Source organism: Passer domesticus, chromosome 7 (assembly GCF_036417665.1).
Source record: "Passer domesticus isolate bPasDom1 chromosome 7, bPasDom1.hap1, whole genome shotgun sequence".
Classification (NCBI taxonomy): domain Eukaryota; kingdom Metazoa; phylum Chordata; class Aves; order Passeriformes; family Passeridae; genus Passer; species Passer domesticus.
Window position 1 is genome coordinate 46,080,176 of NC_087480.1, and position 14,304 is coordinate 46,094,479.

General features: G+C 42.8%; 1 protein-coding gene and 1 long non-coding RNA gene across 11 annotated transcripts in view; one reads left to right on the forward strand and one right to left on the reverse strand.

Moving 5' to 3' along the window:
* Positions 1-319: 319 nt before the first annotated feature.
* On the reverse strand, positions 320-3,003 carry LOC135305085 (uncharacterized). The gene is made up of 2 exons (XR_010366358.1): positions 2,759-3,003; positions 320-486 (listed from the first exon to the last, which is right to left on the reverse strand). It is a non-coding gene; the product is annotated as an uncharacterized LOC135305085 (long non-coding RNA).
* EVI5 (ecotropic viral integration site 5) overlaps positions 1,802-14,304 on the forward strand; it is a 74,362-nt gene continuing 61,859 nt past the window's right edge. For 4 of the 10 annotated variants that reach the window (XM_064428218.1, XM_064428223.1, XM_064428225.1 and 1 more), the window contains exon 1: positions 1,802-1,951. In XM_064428218.1, the coding sequence (XP_064284288.1) occupies positions 1,859-1,951 (93 nt within the window). In that variant the 5' untranslated portion in view covers positions 1,802-1,858. Of the gene's footprint in view, positions 1,952-2,909; positions 3,094-3,205; positions 3,360-14,304 lie in introns of those variants that run through there. The other 6 variants (XM_064428219.1, XM_064428229.1, XM_064428227.1 and 3 more) reach the window with 6 other exon arrangements.

Sequence of the window (14,304 nt, forward strand, 5' to 3'; positions counted from 1 at the left end):
AGCGCCAGCGCTGCCTCCCGCCGGGGCCCGTCACTTCAGGAGAGGCACTGAGGGGCTGGAGCGAGTCCGGAGAAGGGAAACGGAGCTGGGGACGAGTCTGGAGAGCGAAGCGTCCTGTGAGGAGCGGCTGAACGAGCTGGGGTTCAGCCCGGACAGGAGGAGGCTCAGGGGAGACCTCGTCACCCCTACCACTGCCTGAGAGGAGTTACAGTAACATGGGGTCAGCCTCTTCTGCCAGGCAGCCAGCAGTAGGACATGAGGACACAGTCTGAACCTGAAGGTTTAGGGTGGACATTGGGAGGATTTTCTTCACAGAACGAGTGACTGGACGTTGGAATGGGCTGCCCAGGGAGCTGGTGGAGTCACTGTCCCTGGAGGGGTTTAAGACTGGACATGGCACTCAGGGCCGTGGTTTAGTTGGCAAGCTGGTGTTCAGTCAAAGCTCTGACTTGATGATCTCGGAGGTCTTTTCCAACCTAATTGATTCTGTAATATCAGAGAAACACAATGCTGAGGAAAAAATAATATTGCTATCATCTAATGTCCACACATAATGCATGATCACTTCCAAGTCTCCTTATGTTAAATGGCTGGGTAGTTATTAGTCAGAGATATATCACAGAGAAGGGGTTCTTAAACAGAAAAAAATCCATGGATTTGGTCTTTTAAAAAGTCACCAATTATGTATATATTATAGGATTTTAATTCCTGTCATTTTCTAGGGAAAATTCTCACAACTGATCAAGCAGCAAATAATTAATAACATCAAACCAACCAAAACATTAACTGAATGCTGTTCTTACAATAAATTATAGGTGCTTGGGATTATTGATATTTGATGCATTAAAGCAAGAATATAGACTTGCACATATATATACACTGGATCAAACAGGTCAAGTGGCACCAAGTTCCTTGACATTGTCAGACAATAGTCAATCTTCATTCCTGATGCATTTGTCTGGTTATGCTCATTGATTGCACTAGAAAAAACCTCAACTAGTTATGCATAAGCCAATATTAAAAAAATATTAGTTTGATATTCATAACCAAGAAAATGAAAGAAAAAATAAATGTTTACTACATCAGGCAAATACCAGCGAGGTTCCTACTTGGTAGGGACCTGCCAGCTTCAGAAGTAATTTAACTGTGTGAAAGGATGTTGTAGCAAGATGGAGATTTGCCCTTCCTCCCTGGCAACAAGTGACAAGAGAACATAGCCTTGAGCTGTGCCAGGGGAGGTTCAGGTTGAATATCAGAAGGAATTTTTTCACTGAAAAGGCGGTTAGGCTTTGGAAGTGGCTGCTCAGGGGGCTGGCATAGTCATGATCCCAGGAGGAGTTCAAGAAATGGCTGGATGTGGCACTTAGTGCCTTGGCCTAATTAACAAGGTGGTGATCAAAGGTTGGACTCAATGATCTTGGAGATCTTTTCAACCTAAGTGAAAAATGATTCTGTGATCTAAGAATGAATCTTAGAAAATTCAGAATTCTATGTGCTTTTCAGTTTGTACAGAAAGTATCTCTAGCAGAGCACATTGTTTTTTCCCCTCTGGCATATAAATCCATAGTCTTCAAAGTCTGCTGCTACTGCTGGGCAATTACTTCCATGACAAATGCCTCACAGACAATGATATCATAAGCAAGACTTGTTAGTCTTTTTGTTAAACAAGGAAAAACAAAATCGATTTCTGCTCTTCTCTGTACGAAGGCTTTTTACTCCTCAAATAGCTCACCACGGCAAAAATCAGCCTGTTAACCCACCACACCCACGGGTTTCTTGCTCATTGCCGCCCTGCAAAATGGAGACTCCAGCTGGGTTTATTAGCCCCACCCCAGCATCTCTTACAAATTCAGGGCGGATGGGTCCTCCGGGCTTTTTTCCCCTCTGGCTTTTAGTGGCAATGTTTGTTGGAAGGGTGACTGCTATTCATAGGCACTCCGAACACGTTAAGGTAAAAGCTAGTGTTTTCAATGCTTTAGTGAAGTACCTTTTATTCATGTCATATTGATGGGGGGGAAAGTATAAGCCACCTTTTTCTCCTTTAATGCTATTTCTCAATTTCTCTTGTATGCGGTATTTTTACTTGGGTGTGTTCTGGAGAGCAAGGTATCAAGCAGGTGTTTTAGAGGAGTGCCTAGTACTTATAAGTCTCTTGGACTGGTGAAACTGGTGCTTGAGCAGCATCTCCTGCAAGCAGGGACTCTCTCCCTGTTTGTCTGCAGAGGACTCGAGGCAGTAAAACTGTTGTCTGTGACTGCACTGACCCTTGTGGTCACTTGTAGGAATTGTTTTGGATTTTTTTTTGCTGTAACTTGCAGGAGAGTGACAGCCTTATTTCAATGAAAAAAGAGTTTGGCTGAAGGCCTGGCGATAGTCTGTCCCTGCTATTGCTGCATACTTTTTTAAGGGTGTATTCTTTGTATACTTAGCTATAAAGTAGAGTTGTAGAGTACTGTATGTATTCTGCTAGTGTTGGAATTTCTTTCATAGATATTTTAAAAATAAAATTAAATTATTAAAGATCTTCTAAGAATTCTTCCAAATGAAAATTTGTGTATGGTTTTGTCTGGGAGTCTCTGCTCACTGTAGAAGGACAATGGCGAATGGGCTCATTATTAGACGGGGAGCTGCTCCGGGCAGCCAGTCTCTCAACTGTTTGTGTAACCTAATCGGCATCTGGCTGAAACGTGTCAGCCAAACGAGCCCAGGGACGGGCCCGTCTAGCCCGCGGCGGTGCTGCTCCCCGAGAGCGCGTTACCGTTCGCAGCTGCTGGCGCAGAGACGGCGTTATGGAGATGCCAGGGCAGACGCTCTGAGCGCCCCAAACCCGTGAGCGGCTTTCCGTGAGCAGGGGCTCCGCCGAGTGCGGCGCCGCCTCCGTGCCGCTGCCGTGAGGAGCGGGTGCGGGCGGTGGGGACGCCGCAACCCGGGGCGGGCCGGGGGCTCGGCTCACGGCCGGGGCCGTGCGGAGGCGGCAGCGGTGACACAGCGGGCGCCCCGCGCGAGGGCAGCACACGAGCGACCCGCACGCTGCGGAGACGGCTCGCCGCCCGGCCTTCCAGCGTACGGTACCGCGAGCCCGAGACTCGCAGGGTGAGCCGTGACACCAGCCGGGAGCGGCGCCGGTGGGTTCCCGCGGGCAGCGCGGCGGGGCAGAGCCGCCGCCCGCCCCTCCCGGGGGGCCCGCGGGGCCGGGGCTGCCCCTGGCGGCGGCTGCGCGCCCAGTGCGCCTGCGCGCGGCGCGGGCAGGGACGTGGCCCGGGAGCCGGGGCCGGCGGAGCGGCGCGCGGGGCTCGGCGGGGCGCGGACGCCGATGCCCGCACGCGCCGCCGCCTCCCGCCGCGGGCAGCGCTCCCAAGGTGAGGCGCGCCGGGCGCGCGGCCCCGCCGCGGGGGGCGGGGGGCGGCCGGGCCCGGGCGGGGCGCGGCGATCGCGGCCGCGCTGTCCCGTCCCCTCGGGCGGCGGCGGGGCCGGGCCGAGCGGAGCCGGGGCAGCGCCGGCCGCCCCCGCCCGGGCCCTCCTGGCGCGGTGGGCGGCGGAGCGGGCGGCGCTGCCGGGCGGGGTGGGGGGAGGCCGCGCTGCGCGGCCCTGCCCGGCTCGGGGGCCGCGGGGCCGGCGTGTCCCGGCCGCTCCGCGCCTCGGCCCGGCGGGACGCGAGTGGGCAGCGGGCGCGGTGGAAGTGCCCCGGGGCACCGGCCGCGGGAGGGGCCGCGGCCCGGCGAGCCTCCGGCGGCTCTGTCTGCAGAGGGCGAGTTCTCCCGTGGCTTATCGGCGCAGCGCCGGGCCGGGAACCCGCCGGTCTGTCATTCTTGAGAGAGATAATTTTCAGTTTTCAAATACAAGAAGTCCTGCCGCATCAGCCTGAACGTGATTATATAATGAGGGTAAAAAGTCGATAATAATGTTCTGGCTGCTTATATGTTCCAGGTTTAGTTATTCCGTTATGGCCGTGCTTCTGCGCTTCCATGTAACACCTGCTAATCGTCAGCATTGATAAAGCAAATTTGTGGCAAAGGATAAGTTGGCTTATGCGATTTTCAGTTTCCAGCGTGAGCTGCCATTAACACTGCCTACATCAAAACATTTTACTCCATATCAGTCTAGGATAGCTTTTTTTTTTTCCAAAGATCATGTACAAAAGACGTAGAAAGGAGACACTAATACAGAGAAGGACAGATAATATTCAGTATGTTTTACTTGTCTCCTAAAGTATTTGCGAAAAATTATTTTTTTAAAAAATACACTTTGCTTCCCTTGCCTAAAGGAAATGGCAGTTGGATCGTGTTTGGTTTACTGGTAGATAGCATTAAAATGTTTTTATAAATGTGCCGGTTTATTTCTCTTCCCTTTCCCAATGTGAGTTGTCAGCTTTGATCACAGCTCTGTATTTATGCTTATAAAGATTTAAGGCTTATTTTGAAATGCATAGATATGAGTTCTTTCTCAAGTAAGGATTAGGAGAGGAAATAGAGACAGCCAGTGAAAGAAGGGCATGATCAGGAGGAAAGCTCTCAGTATTATGAGTCAGCACTGCCTGAATTTTATCAAGTGGGCTGACAGCAGCTGTAGTGATTGCCACTGAGTGTCCATCCAGCCCCACAGCACTTTGAAGAGGAACAGATGTTTGGAGAAGAAAGCTTCAACAGAGCAGCCCTACTTCCTTCCCATATCTCTTCCTACACTCCCACAGGTTGAGGCTTGAGCACTTCTTGAGCTCCAGCTGGTGGCTTGGATATTTTGTTTTGGTAATGTTGGTTTGTTTGGTTGGGTTTTTTGAATTGCTCTTCATATCCTTGTCTTCTGTGGACTTGTTTAATTGCTGTTGAACAAGTAAGCAGGAGGTGGTTGGAGCAGTTGAAAGGAAGAGATAGGAGAAAAACCCCTCCAGATTTATGGCAGAGGAAGAGATGGAGAAAGTGACATGCCTAAACAGTTACTGTCAGTTTATTTTCTAAGTAAGACTGATAGTAAACAGAGAAGTCTTAAAAATGGGAAGACAAGTCCTTTTTCATGAAAAAACTTTGCTTACATGCTTATTTTGCTATTTCAAGGTTCTAATATCACAATTTAGAAAGGGGATAAGAGCTGAGTTATGCATAGTTAAGATTGTTTATGCTTTCTTACTCTTAAATTTCCTTAACTTGTAGAAAAAAGAAATTCTAATGCTTAAGAAACAGACAGAATGTAACATTTTGCTTATGATTTTAAGTGTCAAGTGCACACTTTATAAGAAAAAATCTTTTCTGGTTGATCTAAGAAACAATAATAAAAACTAACCCTGGGTTTATGAATGTTGCTTTCTAAACCAGCCTGTGCTTGCCTTGATTATAGACTCTGAATTATTTTTTGTAGACCCAATTAAAACAGTAACAGTTTTAGACAAGGCACATAGTAAATATTATAGTAATATATAATTTTAAGTTGTGAAATGCCATCCCTGAAGTTCTTGAAGACATCACTGAAGATTGTAGGTAGCATGCTGAATTCAGCCTTGTGCCTTCTGTGTTTGTAGCACTCAACATCATGTGTTGCCAGTGTTTGGATTCCTCTAAGTTGGGAATACTGTCTTGCTTTCATTGTAGTGATCTCTGCTCGAGTGTCTGTCCATGGCAGTGCATCCTTTCCTTCTCCAGCCAGTGGTGGTTGCATGAAATGGGTAGCTGGTGATGGATGGAGCCTGGGCCCTGCTCTGCCCGTTTTACACACGGCTGTGATGTGGTTTTGTCGTATGTGTGTGCACAGAAACTGTCTGCTCGGAGCAGCAGAAGGGATTTAGTGAATTGTCACTTTTCCATAATTACTCTCAATGTCATCTGACTGCTGAGAGCTCTGGAAACTATTCAGTGTAGCCATGAAGTGGTGTTCTGGGGACAGCCAGAACTACTATTCAGTGTAGCCATGAAGTGGTGTTCTGGGGACAGCCAGAACTACTATTCAGTGTAGCCATGAAGTGGTGTTCTGGGGACAGCCTAGGAAGCGTTGAGCCTGCTCTAGGGTTCAGGCAATGGGTCTCCTTTCAGTCACAATGGCAGCGATGATGTTGGCAGCGTGACTGTCAACTTGGCTTGCTAATTGTCTGTAGGGGTGATCCTCCCCAGTCCCAGTGAGGCAGTTGTGTATTTGGGGTTGAAGTAAAACACAATGGTGGGTCTTTAATCTAGACAAGAAGTAAGGTGGTGTAATAGAATGACTGTGGACACCTATTTTGTCCCAATTTCCAACTTGGAAAGCAGCCAAAAAGCCATCATCAAATATATTTTTGTTCTTTTGCCTGAACAAATCTTACCTGTCTCTGATGGGCTGTGTTACTTTATCATCTTGTCTGACCAGTATTGCTTTTGCTTCTATGGTTCAATCCTTTGAAAAAAAAGAATGAAAAATCCAAACTTAGTATTTTGGTAGTAGACTGTGTTCATGTATTCTGCCATATGGTAAGCTATTGATCTTCCCAAACTCCTGAGTTTTCTTATGGTCTAATGTCATGACTAAATCTTAGTGATTCTTAGCATAGCATTAAATACCTGTTTGATGGCATCGTAACATGTTCTTAGAATTCTGAGTTGTCAGTATCTTATACTGCATTAACTATGTATTTTTTTTCATCGTTTTTATTAGGCTGGCAGATGGGGTCAATCTTTCAGTAGTGGATTGTTGTTGCTATAAATTGCCCTGCACTTGTAGCTAAGAAGATGTTAGAGGAACTTATTGTTAATTTTTGTTATAGAAAGCTAAAGCTATGAAATGTCACTTAAAATGGGTGTGAAATTTTAGTTAGCCAAAACCTAACATTTTGATGAACATGTACTGTTGACATAACTAATGTGTAGAAGTTAGTTTTATGTGTCTCACTTTTCACACATTCTTCTTGGTTATATGTAGCTCAAGCAGTGAACTACTTCCAGGCATATTAAAAGAAATTCTAGCTTGTATGCTGTCTGAAATAGCAGAGCTAAAACTCAATATTCATTGAGCAAAGTAATTTTTTCCCTCCATTAGAATGCATTACTGGTGGAACTTTATGGGTTTGGCTGAAGTCTTAGTTACTATTTGCCAGCCCTTTGGAGAAAGAGTTGTGATCAGTATTTCTAAAGACAAGATTGCAAAAGCAAGTTTAAATTCCATAATGAGATGCATTAAGTTAGAATGGACTTGGGATTTTTATGTGAACTTTTTGGTGTCAGGCTGACATGAAAAATCGTCTGTTTCATTGATCTCCTTTCGTTCTTCCCATTTTGAAAGAAGTAAACAGGCCCTTATTTCCAAATAAAAGTGCAGAAGTCAGTGGCCAACTAATCAGACCATAACTGATTTCCTTTGATGATAAGCAGATACATCATTTCTCTGAAGAGCCATTTCCCTTTTCTTTATTAAATATCTAAGGAAAATTAGATTTCTCTGTGCTGTGCTCAGAGAGGGCTGCTGGAGTGCTATTACAGACTTGAATAGCATGGAGGGAGACCCTGCCACAGCACAAAAGTACTCTGCTTCCAGTTATGCTGTAACTGCTTGTGTAGGCAGGTCATGGCTATGGTAAGTAAATTAGTGGGCAAAATTGAATATTGCTGCAGGACCACAGATGTTGGCATGGATTTGTTAAAAGAATTGACTATTGATGTTTGCAGCTGTGTTTATATCTGCTCTGTTTACTGGATAGCTTGGACACCTTTCCTATGTGGAAATTAATAATTAGTTATGCTTCTCACTGCTGAAACTTCTACATTGTTTCTTGTCTGTCAGCAGCTGCAGGTTGCAGTGAGTTGTAGTTCACAAGAAAGGCTGGCTACCAGTCAGTCATTTAGAAACTCTGTTACTTTAGAGTGTAACTGATAGAAAGGTGGCCTTTTAGCTGATCATTTGAAGAAGAGGAATAGCCTAATTAATGAAGTGTTACCATATTGCATGAGGGACATGCTTATGTCCTTTGGTTTCTCCATTAAGTCTCATTTCATACATTCCTTTGGGAAGGGAACTGTGCACAGCCTGCTAAATGAGAGGAGCATTTTGGTTCTAACCTGCATGTTGTGTTTATCTGGTCTCTGTGAAAAGGAGCATTAGACCTAGAAAATTCTTGAGCTGCCAGTATGTAAACAAAGTTGCATATGTTAACAAAGTTTTCATATATTGGGTACTAAATCCTTTTAAACTTAACCAATTTAACTGCTTGTAAATTTTGTATCCTTTTTAAATGAAGAGTTGTGTCAAAAACATTGATTAAGGGTCAGTGAATGTTTAAAAAATAGGACTCAGTTGTTTCTCTCTTCCAAAATATGGACCTAAAGGTTTTAATAAATTTAACTGCATTTGCTCACTTTTGTTTCTTTCTGTCCTAATGCAGTGTAGATGCTAGATGTGCCTCCTTTCCAGGAGGAAGCTAGGCTTTGGGGAATGAGTGGGAAAGTAAAATCTGTAGAGGAGCGATAATTATAAACATGTGTGCTTAGGAGTGTGTTACTCTTTTGTAAGTGCCTGATGATACTTGAACTTCAGTTAAATAATTGAGTTGCATTTTACTGAAAAGACAAAGCCCCTAAATCTTCCGATCTATTGCATAAAAAAACTTGACAAGGTTGATTTTATTTTAGCTGGTTAATCTGCTTGTTGCCTCTGTTTTGTTAGCCAAAAGGATGGTCCTTCAAGTACATGTGTGTGCCATTCACATGCTGAACCTCAAATACAAAGAAATTTTCCAGAATGAGGTCTAAGAGAACAAAGGAAGTTTTCTGTTAAAGATTTTTACTGTAGTCCATCAGTATTTTCTCTTGCAGCTCTGAGGAGCTCTCAGCCATCTTGGGTACAAAAGCACTGTATTAATTCTTTTCCTTGAAAGAAGGCCTCAGTTTCTTGGAGGTTGTTACATTCCTGTGTTAGAGGTGAAACTTTTTTTGCTAAAGGACCATCTCTGGATGGACAGAAGAGAGTGTCAGCAAAAGCACTGTTGGTTTGTCTTCTCAGCACACTGGGACAATGCCTGGCAGACTGTAAACCACACTGGACTGCAGAGATAATTAAAAACCTGGAACTGTTCTTGGAAAGAAACAAAATTTAGTACAACTTGGTCACTGATGGAAATGATACTCATATGACTTTGAGCAATGGTTTCAGCCTTCAGTGGGCTGCTACAACATTTCTAATGAAGTTCCTCTTTAAAACACCTCGTATATTAGTTGTACATGTGAACTGCCACTCCAGCTTTCTCTGGGACCATCAAAACCCCATGCCACATTAGTCAGATGATGAGTTTTAAAAATGATGCTATGCTAAGATTTCATAGCGTAAATTTTATACAATCTAAAATGTTAGACTGCTTAATTTTTTTTTTTTGTTTCAGAAAGACTTGGGGAGCTAGTGTGTATCAAATGAAATGGAAGCTAGGGAATGGTAGCCATGACATTCCAGACTACTGTTAGATATTATTACAAGAAGAATCAGGAATATGAGCATAAGTGAGGACTTCTCACTCATGCTCCTGCAGAAATCAGTTATATGAATTTTTAGTATAAAAGACCCAAATGAAGTTTATAGTGAAGCCATGTTTGAGCCCTGAATTAGGATTTTAGCTTGTATGGGAACATGATAGCTGGCTGACTCACCAGCTGCATCTCCTGCATGTGTCATTGACTGAGTTTTTAATTTGTTCTACAGATATTAGAATGCTATTAGCTTTGAAGCAGGAAGGAGGCTGGGTCTATGGAATGCTATAAAACTGGCTTGAAACCACATATACAGTTTCAGACCCAATTATGTCAGACTTCTTTTTGTATGTAGAGTAGTATGGAGATTACTTCCTGTATTCTGGAAGTTCCCTCTTCTTTCTCTTCTCATGAAGAGCAGAAATCATTGAAACAAATGATACATACAGTAGTGTTTGTGTAAGGCTTGCAGTTATTTTTACTTTATCATGTGGCAAGAGTAATTGAGACAGTATTTCAAGGTATCTGTAATCATTTGGGTAATCAAGATACCAGGATATAATTGCTTAATACAAATGTTCCTCAGGGAAATGCAGGGAAAGGTAGTAAGCAAATTCAACATGTACAGTGAAAAAAATTTTTAAAAGAAATCTAAATAGACTTCTTTAGAAACAACAGATTTTGTCTGGCAAATGCAAATACAAGGAGTGCTAGCATAATTAGGCCTTCTGAAAGGTGATGCACAATACCTGAGTATTCTCAGGGAAAGAGGTTTATACATTTGTGTGTAATGTGGAATGTTGCAGTCTACCTTTAGCTGGCCTTACTTAAAATATTATATATGCAGCCCTCATTGCAGTATTCCTTTGAGTAATTTGAAAAACTAAACACAGGATTGCAGTCCTCTTGGTAATAAAGACCTGTAATCATCAGCTGATTAAGGATACTAAACATAAAGTTGAGATGCTGAATTTTATGTATTTTAGTTGGCATATATATATATGCTGCATATCATGCATCTGTGTTTAGTATCAATATAAACATTTATTATGTTTGCAGTACATTAGAGGATGTAGCAGACAGGTCTGTGTCTTGCCTGATTGGCTCATCAGGTGGCTGAGAATTGCTGGTAGTTCTGTTTTCCCAGTGGCAACTGTGTAAGAGTACAAAGTCTTTGTTGTGTCCCCCCGTCATTTTAAAGATCAATATGTTCAAACTCAAAATTCACAATTCTTTAGGAGAGCTCTGCATGACCTTAGGCAGGCAGAAGCCAATGAACAATTCCTGTGCTCTGGGTTTGTTGGCAAGCTGGGAGCAGTGTAGCAGTTGATGGGACTGGGAGCCTGAGCGAGTGTGCCTGCTTTGGAGCTGGGAGATGCCTGCTCAGTTCCATGTGTCCTCCTGTGCAGGGTAAGGAAGATGTGCCCCTGCCTGCTTGTCTCCAGACCTAGCCATCTTCAATGGAAGGAGTTGGTGTCCCAAGAGTGGGCTGGAAGTGGCATTTGTGTTCAAAATCCAGGATAAACTGTAAAGTTCTTGAGTGATCTCTCCAGAGAAAAAGCGTGTTTTTACAATTGGTTGATTCTATTTTTGATCACACATCAATAATAATTAGTAATAACTTGAGCATCCTGATGGTGTTCTTGATGGTTTGGCATACATCCCAGCCAATGTAGGTTACCTCTTGTACTCTTTAAGGGTAACTTGGATGGGAATAAGAAGGAAACCAATTCTTTTTGCAGAGTTGAAAAACTGGCTGAGGTGAGTTGAGCAAAGAATCCTGTTCACTGGGGACTTGCAGCCTGGGCTGGTTAGCTGAACGGGGATGGAGAGCTCACCTAGATGTGGAGGTGTTGGCACTCAGGAGCAGTCTGGCTGGAGCTCCGTGTGCCGTGACCGGCCGGGAAGCGCCGCGCTGGAGCAGCCTGGTGAGCAGGAGGGCAAAGCCCTGTCTCGTGTGGCTGGATTTACCACTGTGATCATAGGAGAGGTGCTGTGGTGTACCTGGCTGTCCTTGTTCCTGCTACAAACAGCTGGGCACATGACTACCGTTTCTTTTCCACAGCAATGAAGAGTAGCAGAGGGAAGGATGCTTTGTGTCCAAAATAATTGAAGTGTAGAGCATCGTTCTTGCAGGCAAAAGGCAGATACTGCTGCAGGCCTGCAGATGTATCTGTTAAAATAATAACCAGGTTTTTAAAGAAACACGTGTTTAGGAAAGCCTTGAGGACACTGCCCAAAAAGCCCAAAGATTAAAGGTTTAATGAGACTTGTTGTCTTGAGTCTTTCCAGAATATTGTGTTAAGCAAAATCAGCTCTCTAAAGAAGGGAGGTTAAACCAAATCTCACACAGATTTTCCTGTGTTTGCTGGAGTTGGTGATGCCCAGTGAAAGTATCTGCTGTCATTCATACTAAATGTATTCTCATTGCTGTCCCTGTGATTGGTAACTGGGGGAGCCCCAGCCTCTGTCAGGGCTAGAGTGAAACCTGTTCTCTGCTTTCTGCTGTCAGAGGAGCGGTGCAGATCTCCTGGGAGTCAGTAGGACCCACCTGTGTTCTGTGTGTCTGTGTTGTCCTGGTGTGTGACAGATCTCTTGTGGCAGGGCTTCTCAGCAGAAAGGTGGGAGGCAGCAGTGCTCTCAGTGATAGCCAAGTACAGCTGTGCTGTTGGGTGCAACGGTGCTCATGGAATTGGAAAGCTGGTGACATAGCAGGGATTTTCAGTCTTAAGAGGAGGGTAAAGAGTTGAAAAGGCAGCTATATTCAGTGTGTCCATAGGAATGCTGGTGCATTGTCTTCACAGGAGGAAAAAATAATTAAACCAAACGATAGTTTTGCAGCTTAAATTCAGTAAAATAATTAATTCAAGTAATTGGATCTTTACGTGTTGATATTGGTATTCCATATTTTCCACATCATTAGAATCAGGTGAACAAATGTAAATGCCATTTCCATAATTTCCTGAAGAGAATCAATGTTACTAATAAATTACCATCAAAATAATTTGCTTTATTGCCAGTGATTTTGTATTATGATTTAGACTAAGTTCCATTTTCATGTTAATATTTAAACGGAACCAAAAAAGAAGATATACTTAAAATAGGCAAAGCCAAACACCTAAAATTACTAATGACAATATATACTCACTTTCAAAAATTCTGGTATTTTATAATTTTTAAAATTTATAATTTTAATTTTTTAAAAATTATCCTGGAGATTGTAATTCCAAATCAGGGTGTTTTATTTCCACTTCTCATCAAAATACTATTTTGTTCTCAGATTAGAGTAAAACCACACAGAGGAAAGAAACGCTAAAAACTGTGCATATGACTTATTTTGCTATTAGTGTTCTGATGAATTTTGGATTCTGGAGGCAGTTTACTAGAGCCATAGATATAAAAAAATAGAGAATCTTCTTTATTAATGAAGTATGCATTTGTTCAGATCCAGTTTATTTGGATATAGCCCAAGGTTTTCTCATATTTGAATTTCAGTGACCTGTTTTCTAGATGGTCTTAATTCACTTTTCAAAGATTAGCTCTGTGAAATCTTCTGCTACTGTTGTAAATTTTGAAATTAAGGTAGGTGAAATGATGAAATATGAAAAATCCTGTTACTGTATCCTATCCACGGAATTGGATGATGAACACGTAGCTAAATACCTTCATGGCTTGGTTTGGGAGTCTTCACTGATGTTGACAAGTTAAGAGAGCTGGCTCTAGCTATTTAGGAAACCTGGAAAAGCCTGGCAAAAAGGATGTAGGTGAGGTGTGACTAGTTAGCTGTTAATCAGGATTGTGTTTTTCTTGATTTAGTTTTGCCCTAGGTGACTGCCATAACTATTTTCCCCCAGACAAATTCTTCATGTGTTTTTGATGCAAATTTCACTGTGAGCCTTTTGATCTTCAAGCATTTGCTTTTGGTAGTTGTGCGCTTTGCCTGCTCTGTGTGTCAGTATTTTCTGGTTGCTGGCTAGAAATAGTTTTGGGTTACTGATTCTCTGATACATTCTGATGCACCTCTGAGCTGCCCTGAGAAACAGTATTGTTAGGCACATTGTTTTGCCTGACTTAACTGCTCTTGTATGGTGTTCCTGACCATATATTTTTTATATTCTTCACATAATTGGCTTCTTCACACTTCTGAGTTAATTTTAATGCCCAGTGATATGTTGGTGAATGAATGTCAGCAAGATTCTTGATTTCTGTCCTTACACCACCCCCCTTCAGCTGTCCTACTGTACAGTGTAAGCCTCATCATTTATAAGCCAGACTGACCTTGAATTTTGTTTTATGCCTTAAGTCTTTCCAGTTCCTTTACTTTGTGAAAAGATAAAAATTGAACGTATGTTTTTTCTTCCCGTTTGCACCACATAGGGTATTACTCCAAATCGTTGCTTTTCTAATCCTTATACCTAAGATTCTTAGAGAGGGTGACTCCTAAAGCCTGCTGTGTATGGCAGTCATTTTTACTGTGTTAAGATTGGCCCTGGTTCTGCCAGCATTTATTTTTGGAATTACTTGTGATATTTTAAGCAGTTTAAAGCCTTTGAGAAAATAATCAGTCTTAAATGAGATGTATGGGTTACCTTCATTATAATGTGATTTTATTCAAAGTGAAACACCAATAATTTATCCTTTCATAGCAATAGAGAATAAAGGATATAGACTGAGTGAAATATTAATGCATGTATTAAACTTAGAATTTTGAAACCTCTAGTAATTTTCATTCCTTTCTTTTATAAAAGATGGTGTTAAATGCTAGTGTTTGAAGCAATTTTTTCCTAAGATTATATTTGAAAAACAGGTGTTGGGATCTTTATGTTTTGGGTTGTTGTGGGGCTTTTTTTCTTTTTCCTTTTTTCTTGCTTTTATGTACCTGGCTTGTGCTGTC